This window comes from Cynocephalus volans, chromosome 15, assembly GCF_027409185.1.
Source record: "Cynocephalus volans isolate mCynVol1 chromosome 15, mCynVol1.pri, whole genome shotgun sequence".
NCBI lineage: Eukaryota > Metazoa > Chordata > Mammalia > Dermoptera > Cynocephalidae > Cynocephalus > Cynocephalus volans.
The window spans coordinates 73,064,542-73,091,998 of record NC_084474.1 but is presented as its reverse complement, the minus strand read 5'-3'; the positions used below and the strand labels follow the sequence as shown (position 1 = coordinate 73,091,998).

The 27,457-nt window shown below is 37.1% G+C and overlaps 1 protein-coding gene across 1 annotated transcript; it reads left to right on the top strand.

Moving 5' to 3' along the window:
- TNFRSF11B (TNF receptor superfamily member 11b) lies at nt 1–27,174 on the top strand. The gene is made up of 5 exons (XM_063080150.1): nt 1–50; nt 18,735–19,104; nt 22,795–22,986; nt 24,683–24,907; nt 26,786–27,174. The coding sequence occupies exons 1-5, from the start codon at nt 21–23 to the stop codon at nt 27,172–27,174; spliced, it is 1,206 nt and encodes a 401-aa protein (XP_062936220.1). The 5' UTR covers nt 1–20.
- Nucleotides 27,175–27,457: the final 283 nt, after the last annotated feature.

Genomic DNA, 27,457 nt, shown 5'->3' with positions numbered 1-27,457 from the left:
TCGGCTTTCCCGGGACCACGATGAACCAGTGGCTGTGCTGCGCCCTCGTGGTAAGTCCCTGGCCTCGGGGACGCGGCGCTGATGCCCCGGAGCCTGCGGAGGCTGCCTGCCACCTGGTCTCCGGATCTCCCAGCGGACCGGTGGGCAGAAAGCTCGACTCACTCTCCCAACAGAGATTGGGGCTCAGGATGGACCAGGAAAGCTCTTTCAAGTTATTTCGTGTTGCCCCCAGGGTGTCCCTTTACACTGCCAAGTTCCTGCTGAGTTTATGGAGCAGAGAGAGGAGATCTAGACCTCTTTTGTTTGAATGATTTTTATCCATTTTATGTACTGTCTGTCTTCATCTCAGATTGTTAACGCCTTCATGTAGTTCATACTATCTCTGCTTAATTAACTTGGACTTTTTTCATTATTATTATTGGCAATGAAGTGGTCCTTTAGGATTAGAGTAAGTTGGAAGGAGATGCCTTTTCAACTGTTACAATTAGAATACAATTCGATGTAGTGACTGACATGATACATCATTAGGCTCACTCGTGCAATTGTTTTAATGACACTTTATTCTTAAAATCGATTATTCCAGTTCTCCACTTCAATGTAACCTGTAAAATTTTGGCGGAACAATGTTAATTATGCTCTAAAATATATTTAAGTAATTGAATTTCAGCACTAAAAAGAGCTAAAATTTGATTTTAAGGTGCTATTTGGAAAAGAAAGGAATTTCTGTGACTTAGCTGCTTTTTTTTTTTTTTTTTTTAGCTTAGGTTTTTGATCAATCAAGTTAATAAGGTTTGTATGCAGGTTATTCCATGACCAATAGCTTATTTCCTTTATATCACTAGAGTGTGCAGTACTCGAGATATGAATCAGACATTCATGCCAGGCTAGGAAAATCCATATTTAAGCCACATATGTACTTTGGATGAGGTGGAGGAAATGTTTGAGTTTCAACCTCCAACCCACAAATAGTGAATGGAAGGCTAGGTAATCTTCCACTTAGTTCCCAGGATACACAAACTTAAATAGGTAAATAAATAGCACAGTCACCAAAGAAAAGGTAGGTTGTGCAGGAGTCCACACATAAGTATGTTAGATAAACAAATACACAGATAGATAGATTGATCCACCAATATGGGTAGTATGGAGAACTCTTCAAAAAGAGAAACTTTATTAAGATATAATACATAGAGAATTGCACAAGTCATAGGTGCCTAATGAAGTTTCTCAGAGTGAGCACTTGCCAGCTAGCACGCAGATCAAGAGATAAATTATTAGTATCTCAGAAGCTTCTTGTTGAGTCTGCTCCCTGTCACTACTATGTCCAAGGCCAGAGTAATCAGTATTTTGAATTGAACACCACAGATGAGTTTTGCTTCTATTTGAAATTCACGTAAGTGGACTACATGAACTTTTTTTTTTTTTTTGCATCTGGCTCCTTTCACTGAAAATTGTGAGATTCATCTCTACTGTTGGATGTATGTACAATAGTCCATCCGTTTTCATTGCTGTATAGTATTCCATTGGATGGATACACTACATTTGATTTAGTCATTACAGTTTGTGGCTAGTGATTAATATGGGGACACTTTTATTTTTCCTACCCCTTTGTATTAAATCTGTCAAAGATTTAATTAATAATAAACATACTGTCAATGACTTTTAAATTTTAAGATTTATGCTAAATAATCTACGTTCCTAATTTTAAGTCTATTTTAAAATAGACAAATGATTTTGTATGTGGTCTGTGTAGGGAGATACGTGTGTAGGTAATACTAATTTTAGATGATACAGCATTTTCAGAAGAGAAGATTCTGTATGAAATTAAATAGGAAGGATTTTGCTTTCCCTTTCTTTAGTTTTTGAGATTGACTTTATTTTAAAAATGACTAGAAATGAACACTTTGTTCTTACACATAAGAGTCCAAATGCCCTTTTGTAAACACCGTGGTGCAGTTCTAGGAGCTGAAAAGACTACAGATATTGTCCCAGGCATGCCACTAGGTACTAGGCACAGAGTGAAAACCAAGATAGACACCATTCCTGCTCCATGGACTTCACAGCCTAATGGAGAGGATATTGGACAAGAAACTGTTTGTATAATTAGAGTTACAAAATAGGAAGGACTGGGTAATGTGGGAACATAAAAGGTCCTGCCATCCAGGACCTTATAAGGGAAGTTGCAGTGCAGTGGTTATCAGTTAGACCAAAATCCAAATACCTGTACCACCACTTACCTGGGACGTGACTGTGGCCAAGTTACTTCTCTCTTGAGTTTAATTTTCTCTTTTATAAAATGGTAATAATGATATACGTACTTCCAAGATAACCACATAAAGTTGCTGCTTCATATTAATACTAGCTTCTAGCATTATGCTCACAAATAACTATAGGACAACCTAGAGCCAAGTGAATTATGTAAATGAAGTGCCAGTGACACTCAGAGGCAGGAGAGACAACCACCTACTATCGCCTTAAAGGAGAGGTAGGATGTTTCATTGTTGGAGATTAAAATGCAGGTGTCCTGGACTCAAGAAGTGGGAGAAAGCAAAACTGTGTAGCAAAGTAGAATTCTAGATTCTTATTGTAGGAGCAGAAAATACTCTGGTAGGCAAGCAGTGAAGCAGGCGGGATTGGGATGTCATCATTAGGACTAATGCCATAGTTATGTACTTTCCTGGAATGCTCACTAATGGAGTTTAGGAGAGATCTCTGCAAGGTGAGACAGTAATAAAACCAAGTCGTTTCTTTCACGGTTGCCCATGAATTACCTGATACAGTGGGAACACTGTGGCCTAAGTCTAGATTTTAACTGGTGGCTGAAACTTCCCATCATGTAGTGCCAGAACCACCTATTGAACTTCTGAAAGCTAATTTCCGAATTAATGTTATGATTCTAGAAGTTGGGATGGAGGGATGTGGGGTGTGGGGAAGTAGATGTTGTTTCTTAGGACAACTGCCTGATCTGCCTGCTTTCCTTTAGAATAATACTCTTTGGGGCTTCTGACTTTTTGTTGTTTTGTTGTTGTTGATTTTGGTTTCTTTCCCCATTTGAGTTTGTGTATTTGCCTACCCTTTTTTTTTTTTTTAAAGAGAATAAATACTTTGAAGTTTATAGGAGAATCTGACATATACTCAATCCAAAACAGTTCTATCCATAGCAACCTTTCTGGCCTCAGTCACCTAGCAACCTCCAGCATAATACTTCATTTCAATTTGGTTTTTAATTTACTTTTTAGGCTAAAACAAGTTGTCAAATTCCATTGGTTGAGAAAGAGAGCATTTTGCGCCAGATGTTTTATCCAGTTAATTCTAGAAGAAGAGCTATGGCAATGTTTATCCAAGGGGCACTGAATATCCTTGCCCTCCTGTCTGCTGATTTGCCTGCTAGTTTTTCTCTCAGTAACCTTCCCCCTCAACTGCATGTTGCCTCTGTGTGAAAGCTTTCTGTGAAAAGCATTATTTTCTTAGCATCTCATTAACCATCATTCTTTAGCCTGAGTTTCTCCTTTGCAGCCAAAAAGCCAAAAAAATAAAAAAATAAAAAATAAAAAGAGAGAGAGAGAGAGAACTGAAATATATTGAAGAGAAAGAATAATCCTATAAAAATTTATGTTTGCATTATTTAAGACCTTGACTAATGATGTCTGGCTGCTTCTTACATTGCTACAGTGGAGCAGAGAAGCCAAAATTATCAGTACATTTGTATGTTTTACCCTATAGGACAGTAGTTCTCAATTATATCAGACTTCTTCCATGCACTTTTAGAATAAATCCTTTGTAACAACCTCCTTACTCTCCTGAAATGAAATTCAGAGTACATGTGTTTTACTTACACATATAATTTTTTAAAAAATCAATATTCTGGTGTAACTATACTATAAAGGAGTAAAAAAGGAAAGTAATATATAATAAAATAAGCTTCATTAGAATGCATGAAGAAGTAGTGATATGCGAGCATCTTTCTATAGAATTGTCACTAACACACCACAAGGACTGAAGACTGGGACACGTGTCACACTTAAAAAGCATGATCTTAAAAGCATGATCAGCATTGGCTTTGGTGCTGTGATTTTCTGAAATGGTGAACAAATCTTGCTAAAGTTTTGAACAGAACGAAGTTCAATCTTTCATCAAGTTTTATGTTGTTAAATTTCTGAAATATTTAGTATGTATAACAACCATGCAAAAACCATTTTGTATGCATATAGAATGAAGTGTAGATCTAAGCTCAGATAATGATATTTATTTATTTATTTGTTTGTTTTTTGGCAACTGGCTGGTACAGAGATTGAACCCTGGACATTGATTTATCAGCACTACACTCTAAACAACTAAGTTAACTGGCCAGCCCCCTTTAGATAATGATGAATAGGTTTTTCACTTAGATTACTTATAACAGTTGTCGACAGGACATTTGAACATGTGTGGGACATGGGATTATTCTTCAGGATATCCAGCAGCACACAGTCATCATGACCATATGAATGCTCCACAGACTTCTAGAACTTCTCCTAGGGGATAGCACCACCCCTGTGGCATATAAAGTGTGAGCTGTTTGCAAGCACAGATTTTCATCTTCCTCCGCTATAGCCCCAGGGTCTTCACAGTGCCTGATGCTGCATGTGTATTTGCTGAATCAAGAGTACGGTGGGATTTGCTAGGGTGTTGCATAATCTACCAGCAATTTCCATGGATGTTCCAATAGAATTTAGATCATTGCCAGAGATTTAACATTCTCATTTTGGCTTTGATCTCTTCCAAAATATAAATCTAACACTCTACCCATGTGACCAATATTTCAAATAGTATTTTATTCATTGCTACTATAAAGGTTCATATCAATACTTTCATGTAAGCCCATTTTAAGTAAGTAACAAAGATGAACCAGAATCATATGTTGATCCTTGGAGATGCCATCTAAGCTCAGCTGGACAAGCTTTCTGACTTTCCCATATGGTTGGATTGTGTGCTATCTACTGAGTGGAGAACACATGGTATTAGGTTTGAGCATCAAGTTTTCAAGTTTGGTTTGATAAATTTTATGTTTGTAAAATGTCCCTATAGAGATGTCTTTTAGATACAAAAAATTTCAGAGCACAAGAGAAGTCTGGGCTGGAAATAAAAAATCTGGGTCATCTGCCTAAAGAGGTGTTTTAGAGCCATAGAGAAGGATGATTTCATACAAGAAGAGAGGATGAAGCTTGCCCCAGTGCACACTTTGGATATTGATAGTCTGGTAAACAAAATGCAAATATGAACAGCAATAGCAGCCATGTTTAGAAAAGAAAACAAAAATCAAAATAAAACTTAGCAACCCACAATAGCAGGAACTAGTGAATCGGAAATCCTAGCAACATCCGTAAACTATCTGTGCAAGAAGAAAGAGTGAGGTATGGCCAACTTGAAATAGATACAAGAACAGTATTTTTATGTGACATATAATTAGTTTTTGGAACTCACTACCACAGAATATTTTGGGGTAACTAGCTTAGAAAGTCTAAAAAAAGAATTCTTTTCGACAGTTGTAAGGGATAAGAATAGTGTTACAACACATTAGGTAAGAAGCTGTGTGGTACCCACTCTTGCACACATTTACCTGTCTTGTCTAGATTATATTGCAAGGCCAAAACAGTCTACAGACATACAAAAATGGTTTCTTCCAGCTACAAGGTGACATAATTTTCCGGGTGCTTGGGTGGATTTTTTTCACCCCAATTTCTCAGAAGCACCTGAATCAGCCAGACCATAAATGGATAAAGGATTCAAGAAGAAATGAAATGTCATTCCTAAAGCCCTTCCACAAAAGTAATGTACTGTTAATGGTCTTGGGTTATCACTTTCGTATTATGATTTTTTAAAAACTCACCTCTATAGAATTATAGTCTAAATAGTACAAAACATTGTTTAATTTCCTTGAAGCTTCTTCCTTAAAAATAAAATGAATAGCCTTAGAATTTTCATTTCAATTCAGTCCGTACCTTGGCAGCATTTCTATAAGAACCTCTTAAATAATCAACTATAAAGTAGAAAAATTGGTGTCAAGATGAATGTAGATTTAAAACAAGACTGATTCATCTAAGCTTTGTGACTGCCTTCGGTAAATTCAATTTTCTTCTCTGGTCTTTGTCATGTAATATTACTTTCTTGTTCAAAACAAACTACTTTATTTATTCTTAAAAAATATGGATATCAGGACCCTATTCCTTAAAAAGTTCCCCACCATCAATTTTGCATCAACACCACCAAAACAGTGTAATGAAGGAATTCAGTTGTGGGGGTTATTGAAAATACTCTGTAATGACAATGGCAGAAGGGAGGCAAGGGCTCTGATTCCTCAGTGCTGCCTTTGTCTCTGAGGCCCAATCAGTAACTCCACTTTTCTGGATCTTCACGTTATCTGTAAAATATAAGTGTTGAACCAGGTGATATGTGGAAGGTCTACTTTGTTTTAAAATTTTTGCTCTTTGAATTGGAAGCAGATTGATTATACACTATTTCCTTCTCCAAACATGCCCAAATCAATCTATAAAAACATTAGCCTAAAGAAATGTTTTAAAATAATCTATTTTGTTGCAGTTATCCAAGTTTCTTCTGTCCCACTGGTTTACGGATAAGAAATTCTGTTTAAGTCAGTGCGACCACAAAAGGAAGCATCTTTTGAAATGTTACCTACTTTTAGGTAGTATGACTTAAGTATTTTAGGACCACAAATAATTCTTTTAAGCCAAAAAGTATTTTCTCATTCTGAAACGGTCCTTCTTGTCTTTAGCTAGTATGCATAGAAGTTGTTAATGCACATATTTTTCATATGCCATTTAGTTAAAAGCCAGGTCCAAGACATTCCCCCAGGACATTAAGAAGAGGTATAATTATGGTCACTAGCAATCTCCTTAGACTCGCTGAGCAGAATTTCCTTTGAATTTGTATCCACAGGGAAGTACTTGATAACTGCACACTGTTTTTTTGGAATAAATGTCAAACCTTCAGGCAGAATAAGCATGATAATGGGTAGGTTGGCATGACCATTAAAAACCACATTTGAATAATACACCAGGCTGATAGACAGAAGACCTCTGCTCCCACATTGTCTGTTTCCTGTCTCTTCTTTGTAATGTCCTGTAAAAAGGAAAAAAACCAATCAACTAGATTATGCTAAAATAAATGTCAACTAGAAAGATGAGCAGTTTATTGAGGAATAGTGTAGCTGTTAGTGCTGTTTGCTAATTGTTCTCAGTTCTTCTCTTTTCTAGAACCTTGGTAGGATTGTACCTCCCAGTCTCTTCTGATGAGAATGGGGTTGGGGAGAAAGCGAAAAGTTCTTGCCAATGACTTGTGAGATAAAATGATATGTCACTTCAAAATTAGAGCATTTACTTACTATGTATGCCCATCCCAAAGTTTTTGTTTTTTCCTCTCTCCCACCCCACAGCAAATCCACAATATTCAAAATATTGGTTGCTATATCATTCCAGGTCCTGAACAGAGGACAATACTAAGACCTTCAGGAGACCAACTAGGGACTATAGCATGAGTGAGAAATAAACCATTGTTGTTTTATTTTAAGCCACTAAGATTTTAAAGTTCTTTATTAGCACAGCATAGAACCCAACCAGTCCTGACTGATTCACTAGCCAAACCCCAGTTATACGTGAGCACCAAGGGGTAGTAACCCCCAAAGCATTTAAATATCCAAAATGACTAAAATCTGTGATTTTAGATGATCAGTTTAATTCCTTCTTTACCAAAGTTATTTTCAGAAGGATTCATGAGGAAAGACCACTTCTGCTGCTGAAAATTCAAAATTTAGGTGACTGAGATTGCATAAAGACTTAGCTGGGCTGCAAAGCGAGAAAGTCAACAGATACTCAACAAAGAGGCACGAAATCAAACACTCTACGATGTGAGAGCGACCAAGCAGGGATCGCGCTTTTTCTCTTCATTGCTTCTGACTGACCCTTCCTTTCTAGAAACTCACTCATCTTCATCCATAACGTCTACCCATTTAAGCCAAGCCCAAAGGAGAAGAGAAATAGAAAGACACTAATCATTTTTAGGATAAGTTCCACATATGAATGTCACACCCAGTATTTCACTTAATTTTCACAAAAATTCTACGAGACAGAGATTAGTATCTCTATTTCACAGGCATGAAAACTGAAGTTCAGAGAAGATAACTAATTTTCCCTAAGGTTACTCAGCTGAGATGTTTTTTCTGCTTTATAGTCATTTATATCAAGTAGCTGAGTTCAGTGAAAAATACTCATCCATGAGAGTGGAGCCTCTGTGGGTACCTTCAACCCAGAGTTTTCTTTCTGCTGGGGTTAAGAATGCCCAAGATGGGGCTCATGAGGGTCATATTCTTGGGAAAAGGGATTCTAATGCATTTTTCATCCTTTTCTGAGCTCTTTCTTCATCTCTAGAGGTGAAGAAATTTTTTTTCTTTGCAGTTAAATGCATTGGCCTTCTTAGTGGACATGAGTCTAATCCCAGATTCCCCAGGTAACATCATTAAAAAAAAAAAAAAAAAACCCTTATGTTTTAGTACCTTATTAGAAAGTGCAATCCTGGGGCGCAAGAGTGAGCGTATGATGACTAAGGCAGAAAAGAAAGGAGAGCAGATTGAAGGCGGAACGTGACAGAGAAGCTACTGCTTGGTATAAAGTGCGTCTGACTGCTCAGGCTCACAGGACCGCCTGCCAGACAGGTTGTGTGAAAGAAGTGCATGTCAGGACAGGAGAAGAAGGAGGAAAATTTATTCACCAGGACAAATGGATGGAGGTTAGATAGAGAGATAGATATATTCAATTTTATGTTGTTATAGTTGATCCTTTACATGTCTGTCTTCCTCATAAGACTGCAAATCCCCAGAGGGAAGAATCGGTTGTTAAAAGTTTGGATTCAGACAGGATAGGATTTGAATCCCAGCTTGAATGTGTGCTACCTCTGTGACCTTTGCTAAGTGACTCAAATTTTCAGTTTTTTCATCTATAAAATGGGGATAATCATATCTCCTTAGAGGTGGTTGGAGGGGATGGATGATGGTAGCATATAAAGAAAGGGATTCATATAGATCCTGCTATATAATACTATAATACACTAAGCTATTATCATTATGCATTGTATTACCTAGGGCTTCTAGTATGATGTTTCACACATCATAGGCATGTGGTAAATATTTACCTGTTTAACTCAGATGTGGTTTTGTTCCATTTGTACTTCTAGTTTCTATTCTATTTCATCACAACCATGGCTTTTCTTTTCTTTTCTTTTTTTTTTTTTTCTGACTGGTAAGGGGATCTCAACCCTCGGCACGGTGTCGTCTGTACCACGCTCAGCCAGTGAGCGCACCGGCCATCCCTATATAGGATCCGAACCCGTGGCCTCGGCTCTACCAGCGCCGCACTCTCCCGAGTGAGCAACGGGGCCGGCCCAACCATGGCTTTTCTTATCTACCTTTCTCTCACCAGCTGCCCTTAGCTGTGTGTTGAGTGGACTTCAGTACAGGTCATTAGTAACCAAAAGGGATTCATAAGATGATGCAAGCACTATAGAAACAGAATGAAATTTTAAAATCGATGTTCAAAAATATCAACATACTAAAATGTATTGCCAATTCTGAGCCCAAGATGCCAGGGACTGTAGCTGGAAACCCCTGAAGTAGTGATACTGCCCTTGTGCCTGTCAAGTGGGCCTGAATAGGGATAATAATAAGGAAAAATGAAAGCAACTCTGCTGTTGAGTTGGTTTTCAGAACTGATTTTATATTTTAAATCTGGTGATTAACAAAAACTCTACAGAAGAAATGTAAAGATCTAGGAGCCAAAGTATGTGAGATTTCCATATATCTTCCTTGGAAAGATTTAAGTATTGACTGGCATTACAAATTCTTTTTTCTCAGAGTTTTTTTTTTTTTTCACCTTTATTTGTTAATCTGTCAGATGTTAATTGTCTGTAAAACTCCAGTGAAGCTGGAAAAGCATCATAAGCAAATCCATCCTGACGATTCTGATTGATTCCAAACACAAGCACGGTATAGCTGATTAATTTAAAAGCCTTTAAACAACAAAAGGAAAGTTTCAAAGGGAACAAAAATTACACTTAAAGTTAATTTTTACCTAGAGACATTTCGTCAGCCCCAAGGGAAGCAGAAGAGTGTGGAACTTGGCCCAGTGATTTATCTAATAAATCATAACTTTGTGTTCCCTCTTTCTTTTCACCTAGGAAAGCTGTTGGCAGCAAATCAGTTCTGTGCAGATGAACAGGTTTAATTCCTTACCTAGAGACATGATCATCAGCCCAACAACTGACCATTGTGAAAATTATTAAGCAGTAGTTGAGCCTCAGGTGGGGAACTGGCAGCAGTAGATAAACTTCTCAAATGAACTGTCTGCTTGTTTCACACATTCACCTTTAAAATGGAAGCTAAGTACAATTGGAACAGTACGTGCAAAACACCATGCAAGATAAAAGATGCTTTAAAAAATATCCTCCTCTAGGCAAATTCTGTCATCACTGTCATTTTGCAGATGAGAAAATTGCAGGCTTTGTGCTTGTCCTGGCAAATGTATCCTTTACATGGTGGATATGTATCTGCATCTGTGTAATCTCCAGTGATCCTAATTATTCATAGTGGGTGTTCAATACATCTATTGAATTGATAAAATTAGACATATTGAATACCTGCTATGTGTAAGACACTATGCTATGCATTTAAGGAATATGTAGACAGATACTTGTCTATCTGAGCTCCTGAAGCAAAGCTATGGGTCTGCATTGATTCATTTGACCTACACCAAGAAAATAACATCAGTTGTGACAAAGCTAAAACTAGTTTTATCAATTAGTCAGAGATGCTTTTTCTGAAGATATTTAATAACAGGGTAGATAATCAACAACTGCACATTTTAGATGTATTACTTCCTACTGAACAAGAAACTTCAAAATGTTTCCAGAAATGAGTCTGATGCAAAATGTCTCCCATTTCCCACCTCTTGTGTAATTAGCCCATGTAATAATGTCTCTTGCTTGTCTGGAACCTTATTTCCTACCAAATTTATTTGTGTCCCTTTACTGATGTCTAATATAATGATTGTATAGGGGTAGGTAAAATAAGGATTGGTCTCATTTTAGAGGTGAGATGGTTACTAAGGTTTGGTGAGAGAGGGTTACTAAGCTGGTAGTAGAGCTGAGTTTGGAAACCTGTTATGCATATTCTAAATGCAGGTTTCCTGGCGGAAAGTGGTTTTGTTAGTTCACGTTGATTGAATTGCCAAACTGTACACTCTTCAGAACTTATTATTCATTACACATTTAGCGTCCTTCTTGAAATTCTGTGATATCCTTAATTTTTTTTTTAACCTTCTCTTTTTCGTCTCATCTCACAATTGTTTACAAGTCCCAAGAGTTAACATTTTTGTTTTCTTTTGCTTGTACACAATTTTCTTGGGTAATTGCCATCCACCCTCTCTGCTCCTAGAGCCATTTATGTGCTTATAACCTTGAAAGCTGTGTCTTCAGCTGCATTTCTGTCCTGAGTTCCCAACACATACTTCTAATCATCTACTAAATATCATTGCTTGAATCTCATAGATGGAAGATGTTCCAAACCAAATTTATTCTCTTTCTCCAAAATTGCTTGCTCCTCCTGTCAATAACTAACAGCAACACCACACACCTAATTCTTAGAATTCATGGGCATGGGCTTCAATTGCTTCTTCTAGCGCCACCCTCTAGCATCAACCTATTTCTTCCTCTCCTTCTCTGTTACCAGTGGCCCGCATAATTACCAACCTGTTTCTCTGTTGAGTCTTTTCTTTTTCTTCTTTCTCCTTTCTTCTGCCTCATGGGTTTTGCTATGATTTACGAGTATTTTACGTCAGACTGGGCTTTTAGATTAGTTTTAGGTTAACTTATCTAACTCCATCGCTTAACCATATTTCCAGAGCATAGCAATTGTTTCAGTAAGTGTTTGCTGAATAAATGAATAAATGAATTATTGAAGGAATGGAGGAAAAAGGGAAAGAGCTACACTATAAGACTATAAAAAAAATCAAACACCCTCACAGGAAAATAGCTTATTTTTAATAAAATCTTTATGATTTACAATACAAGAGATCTTTAGGAAACTTACCATGATATATATGCTGGATGTTTCCTTTCTTGGCTAAGATGGACTATAAAATGGCATGGTTTCCAAACTGACCAGACGTTTGGCTAACTCTGGTTAGTCCTCAAATAGTTTTTTTGTGGCAAAGATCATGACGAAGGATCACAAAAGGAACTCCCAAACCAAGTGGTTATTTCAGGCTTTGCGTGGGCTCTTTTTAATGAATTTTCCATAAATGGAAACCCACTGGGTCACTCATGGCTCTGCATATCAGTGCACAAGCCCAGTAGTATGGGATTGGCTACATTGCATAATGCAAAAATAAACATGCTGGAGGAGGTATATTCTTCTTTTATTCTTTAGGAAGATAGAGTGCTCCAGTCAAATCATTTTTTAAAAATTTTAAGTTATCAATATACAATGTAGTTAATTTTTGAGTCCCTTTACCAATTCCTCTTACCCCCTCCCTGTCCCCCTCCTCCCACATCAACATCGTATCTGTTCACTTGTCTTAACATGTTCAAGGAATTATGTGATTGTTGTGTCTTCGTCCCCTGCCCCCACAGTTTATTTGTTTGTTTATTTATTTATTTATTTATTTATAGCTCCCACAAATAAGTGAGAACATGTGGTATTTCTCTTTCTGTGCCTGACTTATTTCACTTTATATAATTGTCTCTAAGCCCATCCATGTTGCTGCAAATGGTAGTATATCATTTTTTTTTATAGCAGATACATCACAGTTTCCTTATCCACTCATCTGATGATGGACATTTGGGCTGGTTCCAACTCTTGGCTATTGTAAATAGTGCTGCAATAAACATGGGAGTAAAGGTATTCCTTCAATGTGATGATATCCATTCCTCTGGGTACATACCCAGCAGTGGAATAGCTGGGTCATATGGTAGATCTATCTGTAATTGTTTGAGGAACCTTCATACCATTTTCCATAAAGGCTGCACCATTTTGCAGTCCCACCAACAGTGTATGAGGGTTCCTTTTCCTTTTCCTTTTTCTCTGCAACCTCGCCAGCATTTATCATTCTCAGTCTTTTGGATATTAGCCATCCTAACTGGAGTGAGATGCTATCTCAAAGTGGTTTCGATTTGCATTTCCTGAATGCTGTTGAGCATTTTTTCATGTGTCTGTTGGCCATTCATGTATCTTCCTTTGGGAAATGCCTATGGGATTATACCACACTAAAAAGCTTCTGCACAACAAAAGAAACAATTAACAGAGTGAAAAGATAACCAACAGAGTGAGAGAAAATATTTGCAAAATATACATCTGACAAAGGAATAATATCTAGAACATACAAGGAACTCAAACAACTTTACAGCATAAAAACAAGTAACTCTATTAACAAATGGGCAAAGGAGCTGAATAGACATTTCTCAAATCACTTTAATCTGAGAAATTTCCAACTCAGCAGCTTAGGCCAAGAGCTAGTGTTAGCACAGAGAAAGGGAGGTCAACATCAGTCCATCTGAACTTCAGGAAGACTTTGGTTGATCTTTTAAGGCTGGTGATCTCCTAACTCTATTCCTTTGGGTCCAAATGAAAAATAAGCACTTTAGGGCTTACTCTTGAACTATGCATGAAAGTGATAGTATAAATGAAAACATTTGATAAATGTTAAAGGAATTGATTGAAAAAAAATGTATGGCACATGGTCTAGGTTTAAATTCTGCTTGCACTGATTACTATTACCTGGGACAATTCAGTTACCCTTTCTAAGATTCATTTTTGTAGCTGATGGAAACTTAATGATAATAATAATGTTAAAGCATTTTAACGTAGGTACAAACCAAAATATTATATACATTACTTATTAATTCACTGCCCGGCACAGAGTAGATTTAATATATGTATATTTGAATGAAATAGACAAAAGAGAATTCTATCTTCATAGTGCACCCCCCCCTTTTTTTTTCCTGCCTGCCCTTACCATTACCTTACCACACTACTTCCTAAATTTGGGGAATTATCACTAGAAATTTACATATGTTTGTGACTAATGGTTCGATAGTTAATTTCAAAATCAGAGCATTTAGTAATAAAAATTATACACATATGCCTTGAATATTTTATTTTGACTTAAAACATCTAAATAAGCATTCAACCTCCTTTATTTTCAGATACTGCCAAGCCTTTTTTTCAAGTCTGTGTTTGTTAACTAGACTCTCATGCTGTCTTTCTTACAAAACCCTTATCTAAACATATTGCCCATCCACTCAGTTTTGGAATATAAAGATATTTATGAAACTGATTATATAATCCTTTTAGATGTTTTCCCCATTTTGTTTTTACAATTGTCTCACTTACTTCAAATTCTGTGGCAGGTTGGTTTGGTGGTTGTTGTTCACAGGATTTATTTTTGTGGGGGGCAGGGAGAAAGTTTCATTTTTATCAAGTCATCCCAAGGCATTCAAATTACTTTTCAATGAAAAATAGTTCTTTGTTTTTTCACACCCATATTTGTTGATTTATGTAATATTTCATTGAATTACCTAATTATGGTTACAAGTACAGCTAGCATAAATAGATTCAGCAAACATACGACTGACTTGTTAAGCATACAACTCCACTGGTAAGAACCAGCATGAGATGGCATGCTAAGAGAATGCATAACTGGCTAGGTTCTGGGGTATCGGGTGGTTTTACAGAGGGAATGGAAGGCATAGGTGAATACGAAAAGTGGAGATTGGTAAACAGAGTTCTGCTGTAAAAATGAGTTTCACAAATAAAACCAGGTGAAGTAAGAAGTATGAAGTGGGAGAGAGCAAAGCATTTGCTTCCAAGAACATTGGCTAATTAAACTGTCAAACCATAGAATAGTACAGTGATAGAGCTGGAAAAGGAATTAGAACATGTCTAATTTGACCAACCCCCCATCTTCACTCACTACCATCATCTGCTAACATTTGATAGACGAGGAAAGATGGTTAGGCTTGAAAGAGAAAATCTTTTAACACTGCCCAACATGAAAAACAGAAGGCAAGGAGAGGGACAGAGCTATTGGAGATGCAACCTTACTGTCCTTTCAAGAAATGAGGTATGGAGGCTTCAGGGAGAAATCCTGGACTGGTGGGAAGCACTAGATAGAGGACTTTCAGATTCCCTTCAAGCCCAAGTGATCCACAGTAAACGATGGATAGACAGGAAATGGGAGGAGGATGAAAGAAAAACTACAGAGAAAATTCCACTAAATTCTTCTTTAGAAGTCAAGCATAAAACACAAAAGACAGAGGGACCTCTTCTCTGGAAAGCATTTTATGCTTCTGCAGACAAAACTATGCATGTGTCATAGCTTTTGCAAATGTTCATCAGTGGTTATTTGGAGACTGCATTTTACACACAAATTCATTTTTAAACTCATTAGATTTTAAATGTCATTAGCTGTCAAAGGAGCTATAACCAATGTTAAGACAATCTGTCCTATGGCATCCTATTCATTGCTTTTCCAGGAAATGTAGAAGAAAGTAAGAGAAAGGACCGAGATGAAGCGCTGTATTAATCTTGCCCATCCTCTATCCAGTAACTGATTCCAGAAATTCCATGCGGGAATTGGGGCTAACCAAAGATTGAGAACTAAACATTCAATTTTGGCCACACAGAGTTCTGTCATTTTACCAAAGTGGAAAATTTTCAAATAAAACACAGCAGTCCAACTGAACTTGCTGAAAACAAATCTACAGTTCCTTAAGGCTTTATGATTTTTAAAAATCCTATGATTTTTAATAATTCTTAAGTTCATATTTAAAATTTTTTTCTGTGGACTCTTTTCATCCCAACTTCCCTGTATCTTAAAGAAATGACAACTAGTTTCCAAAATACGGTTTCAAGAAACCAACAATATTATGTCCAATGACCTAGAAAAAATATAAATTACATCAACATTCTTGGTCACATCTATATTTATGTGGCTCCTTCTAGTGAAGAACACAATCACCATCTGTTGGGTTTCTATTCCATCCTCATCACTTTTGTGTAAAGGAGAGAAGAGTCATTGCTGATGAATAAATGGCACAACTGCAACATGTTGAAATGGGAAAGAGGGAACAGTGAGAAGTCCAGCTGGGGGGAACCTCAGGACTCCCACCTGCCATAAAGTGGCTCACTTAAGCAGCAGAACTCAAGATAAAGGAGTCGCTCTGGGTCTCTGAGCCAGGCCTCTTAAAAGCAAAGCAGAACCCTCAAAAGTAGCTTTCCAGGAAACCTAAAGTAACAGCAAGAGAAAAAAGTATTTCTATTGCTTTCACATGTTTTTGCAAGTTGTGTCAGGAAAACCTCACTTGATGGCATTGAAGATTTTAGAAATAAAATCCACACAAGGAGCCTTGAAAGATGTCCTATGATATATTGAGATGACCAACTCGCAACAGTCAATCATTTCCTCTTGCTTTGTTTTCTTTTTTACATTGATTATTATTTGTAATTATTTGCTGTAATTATTTCTTCTTTTATTTGTTGTCTGCTTCCTCTCTAAACTGTGAGCTTCTGGAAGGCAATGGCCATTTCTGTTTTATGCACCACCACAGGCCAAGTTCCTTTTGTCAAGCCTGGTCCATAGTGGAGACTCAATAAACTTACACTGAATGAGTAAGTAGATCCCATCTATTTCTGAAAGATCTACACCAAACCGGAGCTTCCACCCACCACTGGTTCATTTCTTTCACCTAAAGTCAACCTACTGCATCTGAGCCAATAAAAAGCCCCAGGGAAATTCAAGAACATGCTTCCCCAGAAACCCTTGGGTTAAGGGAGTGTCCTGAAAAGACTACCAAAGTAGCCCTGGATTTTTCACTGTCTTCTGCTTTTTGTTGGTTGGGAGTCCCTTATGTCATACCACTGCCTCTCTCTGAAAATTGCTGTCTGTTAAGAGGTCCGTGACCTGCGTGTGATGTTTTGTTCTTCTGGTTCATTGACCCATCAGCACAGATGTTTGCCATGTTCCAGTAAGAAGTGACTGAAGTTACTTAAGTTAAAATGCCTAAATGCTTATGAAAAGGGCCCATTCTTTGTCTTTGTCACCTAGTTTAAAAGGGTGTGCTGTTTCCCTAGCTTGGCATGTATTTCCCAGGTCAGGGGGTTTCTGTGAGATTTCCGGAGTTCTGCAAAAGAAGAGAGTTTGGAAAAAATTATTCCGTTTGGTTTGCCAACTCTCAAAGCCTGAAAATAGTCAGCGTTGATCCCTGTACCAAAAACAAACAATAAAAACCAAACAAACCAACCCCTACACACAAACAACACTGTTTCTTCTGAGTGTGTGTTTCCTGTAATTAGTGTGAAGAACTACCTCAGTGTTCCCTGGAAGATCTTTGGGGATGCAGAATGCATGATAGATACCCACTTGGAGTTATCCTCCCAAGCAGCACCCTTGCCCATGAAGTCCTTTTTCTCCTGCTGCACATTATGTATGGAAACTTCTGAGACCCTGCCTGCTCCCTGAAATTTCTGCCAATTACCCTGAAGAGAAATGGTCATTTACTTTTCCAGACATCATTCACCTATGAGAGTCAAGTATACTGGTTCATATGATCTTCAGAGAAAATGTCAGCTTTAAAATTCTAGAAATACTTTCAGTGGATTACAAGCTTATGGGGACAAGGTCATGTCTGACTTGCCAGCATCCTCCTGGTGCTTGACTCCTAGTATGTATCTGTTGCATGAGTGGATGAATGATGGGATGACTGTTGATGTAATTATATACCTTCACACATCACTAACTCTTTACTTCATTATTTGTTTGGAACCATTAAGTCTTAGAATAGGAGAACTAAGAGATATCATCTAGTTCTAAATGTGGCTATTATGACCACCCCATTTAGAAATTGTAATCTCCCCACCTTCCCCTCCGTGTTTCCAATCTCCTTTACCTGTCCATTTTTTTTTTTTTACAATTCTTTTCTTCTAATATATAATTTATTTTTAATATATTTACTTTCTTCTTACTCTTCTTATTAGTTGCAAACTCCACAAGGGCAGGGTTTCCTGCCTACTTTATTCATGGATGTATCTCATGCCCAAAATAGAGCCTGACACATGTTAAGGGCTCAATGACTATTCATCAAATAAACAAATGAAAGAATTATTTAGTATGTACTTAACACATCAGAAGTACCTTAGGAGTTTTTTTTTTTTTTTTTTTTTTTTTTAAATCTCCCGGCTCATCCCCACACCAGTGGAATCAAAATGCTTAAGGGTGTGTGAATCCCAGGAATCTACATTGTTAACAAGGAGTTCAGGTGATTCTGGTGTAGCTGTTTTGAGAACCACCAGTTCATCCAATTCACTAATCTAGAGATAATCCTGAAACCCAGGGAGATAATGTATCTTTCAGGTCACACAGTTATTCAGCAGTGCATCTAAGTGTTATAAGTTCTATTTTGAGGAAATTTCTACTCCAGTCATCTTTGCGTCTGGAATTATTTAATACGTTTGCTGCTATCCACATTCTTGGTCTTTGAGATTAAGCTACTGGAGGCAAAAATTATGGCTTCTGAACTTACTTTGTGGTGCATCTCAATATATAGGAATGGCAGAAGGCATACGGTTAATAAAGGACTTTTTGAGTCTAATGATGCTATTGCACAGACAACAGCCCTATTTCCCTTTTTCCTTTCAGTTCCTGGACATCTCCATTAAATGGACCACCCAGGAAACCTTTCCTCCAAAGTATCTTCATTATGACCCAGAAACCTCTCATCAGCTAATGTGTGACAAATGTCCTCCTGGCACTTACCTAAAACAGCACTGCACAACGAGGCGGAAGACCGTGTGCACCCCTTGCCCTGACCACTATTACTCCGACAGATGGCACACCAGTGACGAGTGTCTTTACTGCAATACCATATGCAAGGAGCTGCAGTATGTCAAGCAGGAGTGCAATCGCACCCACAACCGCATGTGCGAATGTGAGGAAGGGCGCTACCTCGAGGTAGAGTTCTGCTTGAGGCACAGGAGCTGTCCCCCTGGGTCTGGAGTGGTACAAGCTGGTAAGTGTCAGCTTCCAATGTGCAGCAAAATTAATTAGGATGGTGCAAAGTCAGATAGTAGTGAAATTTTCGGGGAACGCTTTTGTCCTGATAACATTAGAGGGTAGCAAATTGCCAAAGTAATGGGACCTGCTAGATATGTGCTATGTTTCTGGATTGCTTCCAAAGAACCATTTCTCAGGGGAATACTTTTCCACTACAGAGCAATTCAGTGACAAATCTCAAATGCAGCAAATTGCTCTCTAATGAGATGCATGATGGATTGCTCTTTTTTAAAGGAACATACTCTGCATCGCACTGTTGATAGTTGATGTATACCTCTGTGGTTCACTTCTGCATGGACGGCTTCAAACTACAGTGCTTTTGACAAACATCAGAAATGTTAATTGATACCAAGAGAGTAATTATGCTGATATTAATGAGGCTCTGGTGTGGTAACAATGTGCAGTTATAATTAATTATGTAAAAAAATGAGAATGGTTAGGGGAAGTACATTTCATTATTAAAAATGAAGCTAGTTCTTCCTTTAGCATGGGAGTTGAGTGTCTGTGAGAATAAAGACTGTAGCGGTGTCTCTTCAGTGAGCTTATTCTTTATCTTAGACAAAACAGATTGTCAAGCCAAGAGTAAGCACTTGTCTACAAACAAAGTGCTTTCTCTTTTTGCATTTTGAACAGCATAGGTTCAGAATACACTTTGAACCTTTTAAAGCTGCAACCCACATTTTTTTTTTTTCTAGCACGTTCACAAAGCTTCAGTGTAGTCTATAACTTCTCATGGCTTAGGAAAATTAAGAGCATTCACTCACTTAGCTGGAGGAAATAGTAATCGTTATAGATTCTGATTACTCAGTTTGAAGCAATATTTCTCAGCTTCAGCACTACTGACATTTTGGGCCGGATAATTCATTTTTTGTAGGCAGCTGTCCTGTGCCCTGCAAAGGACACACTAGCAGTGTTCCTAGGTTCCAGCCACTGTATTACCAAAAACAGTTCTCCTCAAGTTATGACAACCAAAAATGTGTCCAGACATTGTCAAATGTCCTCTAGCTGGCAAAATTTATCTTGGTTCAGAACCACTGGCTTTATGGATGCTAATAATTTGTAACTTAACTTTCAGAAGTTGTGATATACAAAGTCTTAATTATTAGATGATAAATAGGTTTAAAGATGTACAAAGGAAACATATACATAAAGGGAAATCGATTCAGTTTTCTAAGTATCGAATCTTAATAATCACAGAAAGTACAATTTCATGGGAGTCCTTTAAAATGCCTCTAGTATGAGTATTTGAGGGAGAAATTGGTGACACTTCCTACTTTTTATTAAATGATTCTTTGGGACTCAGAAGCTAAGCCAAGTGGTAGGGGAGAAAAGCCCATCCAGCAAAAACAAATCAATTCCGTTCAGTAAGTTGTATATGTAGAAAGTTAGGTAAGCACAGGTTATGCAGCTTGGACACTAGAAAATTTTGAAAAATAATGGAAATAGCGAGGATCTTTCTCATACAACCATAAAGGTCTGTTTGTAGAGTGAAGTAAGCAGGCGACCAGAAGCTTTAGTACAAAGGTACACATTTTATTTTTTGGCTGCACAGTGGGGTTTATTTACCTCTCCCTCCCTGAAAACCCACACAGTGGTTCCTCATGGAAAATAAGAGGTTTCCAGCCCAAAGAGAAGGAAGGATTACGGAGTGTTACTCTAAAAAATATTTAATAACTATTCCTTTTTTGTTGTTGCTATTTTGAAGTACATTGTCTTCTGTCCATATTTTATTTACTTTATTGTATCTGTTAGTTAGCCCTGTCATGACTATGGAATTACTTATGGCTAGCTTGGTGAATTCTCAACTGTAAAGCTAAACTCCTCTCATCATTATGATAGTTCATATTTTGCCTAACAGGTTATAATATTTTATATTTCCACTGGTATTAATAAGGTAAAATCATTAATTAGATTGATAAATATTTATATATATATATATAAATTCTATCAATTATCAAGAAGGGAGTCCTGTTGGAAAGGTCATGAGATAAAGCCTCCAAATACACTATAAAACTTTAACCAAAGGAATCCAAGAATGATAGAACAAAGAACTTTAAAGGCTAACTTAAAAGAATATTTCATACATGTGACCTTCTCATTAGGATGCATGAGACAACCCGAGCTGTAAATATGTATCTGAAGTATGACAAGATTCTTCTTTGTGCAGGACATGTGGCAGTTGGCAAAGGGAGATGTGGATCAAGATGTCAAAGTTACTTATTCCCAGTAAATTAGCAATGAAAGAATGCTATGGAGTCTCTGCCCAAATACCTTTGCTTATGATATTATAGAATTTGGTGGGGAATTGGATCCCATTTAAGAAGTGGGGTGTGGTAAGAAAGTACTAAAAAACCAAAAAAAAAAAAAAAAAAACCCTGTTTGTTTTGTAAGGACGTTCCTAAGATAATGTTACTTCAGTGCTGGAAATAGCATTTAATATGTGAAGGTTTCAGGCTGTGGTTTCCCACCTCTTTTTTTCTGACGGCCCTTTGTCATTTTTACAGGTCAATGAATCATCAATCCCTTTAGAAAGGAAAGAGACAGGAGATAAAACTAGAACCAATCCATTTTGCTCCCCCCCCCTCCTTTTTTTCTGGTTTTGGCAAAAGATACAATGAAGTAGGAGGTTGGAATTTTTAATAAGTGAAGCATAATAACTCTTTGTAGCTTTCGTTTGTCTCTTTTGTATTTTTTATCTTTCATAAGGCAAAATCGGCCTGTAAAATCTGCATTTGAATATTGAAGTCTAAATCTGTTCAACTAGCTTACACTAGATGGAGATATTTTCATATGCCAGTACACTGTAGTATAGGATCTATCCACGCATAATAGAGTCAAGTATTTGAAGACATTTTTTTTAATAGCATCTTTAGTTGTTGACTGGTTCAAGTTTTCCTACCAATGATTTCTCCAAATTTATCAAATATCTTTCCACCATGAAATAAAATGCCCTTGCAGTCACCCTTCCTGAGGTTTTAACGACTGTGGTTTTACTCAACAGTTTAAGCAAACAATATATCATCTTCCATTTACTCCATAGCTTTACTGCAGGTTTACGCTTTTGAGTCGTGAGCCAACTTTATTGCCACCTTCAAAAAATTTATTGTAATGTTGTAAATTTTTACTTCTCAAGGTTAGTATACATATGAGTTGCTTTACAATTAGGATTCAGGAAAGAGAGAACTTCAGAAAGAACTGATTGGAATTTAATGATGCAGCATTCAATGGGTACTGATTTCGAAGAATGATGTTGCAGCAGACACACAGCAGTTATCTTGATGATTTTCCAGGAATAATTGTGTGAAGAATATGGTTAGCAACAAGGCCTTACAGCCACTTTGGCAGAGGCAGGACTAATGAACACCCTACCCTTCTTTCCTTTCCTCTCATGTTTTGTGAACATTTTGTAGTTAACAACAAAACAAATTTGCATTTGTATTACAAGGAAGGGAGATTGCCAAAGGGGACTACTGTATAAGTTTTGTTCTTTCTGTCTAATGAAGTGAAAAATGAAAATTCCTAAAGTTTTGTGTAATGTAATAGTAACAGTATAAACCAAAGGAAAATTCTTTCCAAAACTGTGTCAAGGGGGTGTCTGTGGTGAAAGTATTTGAGAAGGTGGTGCTAAATTGCTTGTTTTCTGTAGGAACCCCGGAGCGAAATACGGTTTGCAAAAGATGTCCAGATGGGTTCTTCTCGAATGAGACGTCATCTAAAGCACCCTGTAGAAAACACACAAATTGCAGTGTATTTGGTCTCCTGCTAACTCAAAAAGGAAATGCGATACATGACAATATATGTTCTGGAAACAGTGAATCAACTCAAAAATGTGGAATAGGTAATTATATTCCAAAACAGCATCCTTTGTATTGTTTTATAGTATCAGCGCTCTCTGAGCTGAACACAGGGGCCTCTCTGGCTACATTCTTAGTCAAACTTACATTTTCTTTTTCCTGAGTCTTAACCAGCTACGAATATTCTCTGTGCATCATTGCTAAAGTAACAACTCAAAATCTCTCAAAGAGTCCTCATCTTCTCATAGACAACAATCAAAGCCTAATTTTCTCCCCTTCCTTTCATTCTCAAATCAAATCTTACCCATGGGTAAAGGGCAGTGTCAAGTTTGTGGCTGAGGTCAATTTAGCAGAGTCCAAATTGTAGAATTTTTTTATGTTTTTATCACTTTCAAGATTGTCTGTATTATTAGCTAAAGTATAAATTGGCAACTAAGAAGCATAGTGACATAAACTGATGACAAATTAGAAATGAATACTTGGCCGTGTTACCTATGGTATTAGTGCATCTATTTGCATGGAAATTCCAAGTTCCTCTGGTTGTCTTAAACTCTTTAGTCAGTAAGGGTCACTAGCACCAAGCTCAAGTTATCTGAACACACTGCATGTCAGTAATGACTTTAATCAAGTTGGTGAGTGTCCTAATCATTTTACTCCTACCACTGGACTAATCTCAGACTTTCACTCAGCGATTCATCACACCAAGGATGATCTGCCTTTTCACATTTAATCAAACAATGCTGTGAACTAAGCTTTACTCTTCCCAAACATCTGTTTGTATACATAGAAGTATATGAAGCATAGGAATGTGGGTTGATATATTCAAGATTGCAATCCAGTTCTAATATTTTTTTTTACTGAGTAGTCAAAATCTCAGAAAAGTCATTTAGACTTTCTGCTGTCTTAAAAATAAAACGAGGGCAGGGATAGTAAAAGGAGTGACTTATAACTTTAGCATTTAAAAAAATTTATTTAACTCATTTAAAATTCTATTTTTGTCATTCATTGAGCACTTTCTATATGCCAGGTACTTTGCTGTGTAGGTTTTAATACTCCCAAAATACTGTAAAGTTTGCTTAAGGTCAACAGGTGCTAAATGACAGAGGCAGGATTCAAACCCAGGTGTCTGATGAATCCAAAGACAGACTTTTAATTCCTGGTATATACCGACCCAACCCAGATACTTGGGCCATTGCAACTCTTTTTTAAATGGCATGTTTTTGTGTTTGATTATTTTCCCACTTAATGCATACTTATATGTCTGTATTCATATCCTGCCTTGTTTCTAAAGGTAAACTATATGTCTTTGTAGGCATAGAATAATATACTATTACAGATTACTGTTCAATCTTCTTAAAGGCAGTGATTATGTTTGTTTTGACATTGATCTTGAAGTACCCTGTGGGCAGTAGGTAAACCTTTAACAGAATGTTAATATTTAAATTAAACTATAGCATTTTGACTATAATTTATTTATAACAGTATTACATTCTTATTAGATATTTGTTTATTAAACTTCTCCCCCACCCAAAGAAAATGCACAGAAAACATTAGAAAGCACATAAATCCAGCTGGTCTCTGCCACTAAAACTGGACAGCAGAAGGTCAATTTTATTCAAACTTTCTATTTTAGCATATTATATATTGGAAAACACGATTGTGTTGGTTTTTTGGTTTTGTCCAATAGACTTTCAGGAATTCAAATGTTGAGTAAATCTTGGTTCTCTCACCTTCCTTTAGATGTCACTCTGTGTGAGGAAGCATTCTTCAGATTTGCTGTCCCTACAAAGTTTACACCTAATTGGCTCAGTGTCCTGGTAGACAATCTGCCTGGTACCAGAGTAAACGCAGAGAGTGTAGAGAGGATAAAACGGCGACACAGCTCTCAAGAGCAAACTTTCCAGCTGCTGAAGTTATGGAAACATCAAAATAAAGACCAAGACACAGTCAAGAAGATTATCCAAGGTACAGTAACCTGAAATAAGTGGGTCCATCAAAAATCAAGGACAACCATTTATCATAAAATAGGAACAGGACTACTACCTGTTTGGTTGTGTGGAGGGTATTTCTCTTTTGGTATCATTACTGAACTGAAAAAGTTTTCACCAACTGATAGTGTAGATGTTATTCCTAAAGTAGTCATGAAAGTTATTCTCATCCTTTTGTTTTCCCCTCCCCCATTTGTTTTTAAAGTGTATTGAAAAATCTAAAAGAAGAGACAATGCATTTCTAATACAGGGCGAGAGCTCAGGGAATCTGTTTCCAGATCCCTTAGATCTTGTATTAACATCCCCTCTGAACTACCTAGAAGTTCTTAACCTCTTCGGTTCTTACCTTGCATTTTCACCAAGCAGCTGCATTGTATTTACTTGGTAATTTTCTCCACAGAGGCTCTAAGTGTCTTACAAATATCCTCCTCTCATTAATTCTCACAACACAGCCTATATTGAAATTACCATTTTAATACCATATGTTGTGAGGATTAATGAGATAAGATCTGAACAGTATTTGAGCATCTTGTAGGAAAAGGCTAGGTAAAATCAAGTAGAGGTTTATAAAGAATCTTTAGAAATGGTGAGAGAGAAAAAGAATGAGAGAGAGAGAGAGAGACACTCTGTAACTGTGTGTGTGTGTGTGAGTGAGTGTGTGTGTGATGGTTTGATGAGAGAAAATCTAAAGAGAAATGAGCTTCATTCAGTGTGGACTGAAAGCTTTAAAATGTACAGTCCAAAGAGTTCTGACTTGCATTAGCATTGGGAGGACATGCTGGAAAAAATGAGGGAGAGTTTTCATAATGCAGATAGAGTCAGTGAGAAATTCATTCTGCTCTTCACTAGTAGTTAAATGAATGAGTAGTCCCTAAAAACCTCAACTATTTGAAATGGACACAACAGATTTTAAGAGACAAACATCTTTGACAGTTAAATGCTTTTGCTTATGCAAAGAGTAAACTTTTCTTCTGTTTTTGGCAAACCAAAAATATTCTTTGAACATATAATTAGCCCTGAAGCAAAAAGAAAGGGAAATAGAGAATCAGAGACTGCTACCATCGGAAGAGACAAAATTCCCTATTTTATAAATGAGGACATTTCAGCCCAGAAAGATGAACTAACTTGCCTTAGGGCTCACAGATACTAAACGACTCATGTCATTAAGAGAAATGCTAGTTACTCCCTCTTAGGTTTATGTCCTAGCTCATTACTGAAGTAGCCTCTAGGCTGTGTGTATCCTCCAGTTCTTTGGCCTCATATGATTGGGTTTTTGGATACCCTCCTCATGGTGGTGATAGTCTAGTGCTATGTATATTTATTAAGTACTGGTAAAAGCAACTAACTTATCAAATAGTGCCTATGTCAGACATCAGCCAATGAAATTTGATATTACCAGTAGGTAACTTGAACATTTTCTTTCCGTTCTTCTGAAATGTTATGGTTTAAATAGAAAAAAAAAAAAAAAGAAAGAAATGTTATGGTTTTAGTTTCTCAAACTTTTCTTAGAAAACTGAGAGTGATGTATCTGTAATTTTCTACTTTTAATTTTCAAAATTAGGTGCTTCTCACAAACCTTTATTGGATGCCTAGAATATATAACATATTATTCTATTATAAAACAAAATAATATTTATGTTGGTTCTCTAAATAGTGTCACTTAAGTCCCTCTCAAAAAAAAAGAAAGGAAAAAAAAATAAAAATAAATAAAAAAGAAAAGAAAAGAAAGGAAAAGTTTATCTTAAAAATAAAATTATTAAATTCCGTGAGAACCTTTGTCCTCAGGCTGGTTTTATGATGGCATTAGATGACTATAAATGATGTGAACAGCTCTTTGGGCTTTTGCTTTCTGCAGATATTGACCTCTGTGAAAACACTGTGCAGCGACACCTTGGGCATGCAAACCTCACCTTCGAGCACCTTCACAGCTTGATGGAAAGCTTACCGGGGAAGAAAGTGGAAACAGAAGACATTGAAAAAACGATGAAGGCATGCAAATCAGGTGAGCAGATCCTGAAGCTGCTCAGCCTGTGGAGAATGAAAAATGGCGACCAAGACACCTTGAAGGGCCTGATGCATGCTCTAAAGCACCTGAAAACGTACCACTTTCCCAAAACTGTCACTCAGAGTCTGAGGAAGACTGTCAGATTCCTTCACAGCTTCACAATGTATAGATTGTATCAGAAGCTATTTTTAGAAATGATAGGGAACCAGTTCCAATCAGTAAAAATAAGCTGCTTATAACCGGAAATGGTCACTGGGCTGATTTCTCACAATGGGCCAGATCCGACGGATGACTAAACTGTTTCTCAGGCACTTGAGGGGGGTACAATGATTTCTTTCTCATCACCGATGACTGATTTTGCCACAGCGCACTAAAAGAAACTATGATGTGGAGAAAGAACTAACATCTCCCCCAAAGTTTAATAAACCCCAAATAGTTTATCCAACTGTCAGATGTGGCCCAGTATCTACTGACTATATTTTCCCTTATTACTGCTTGCAGTAATTTAACTGGAAAAAAAAA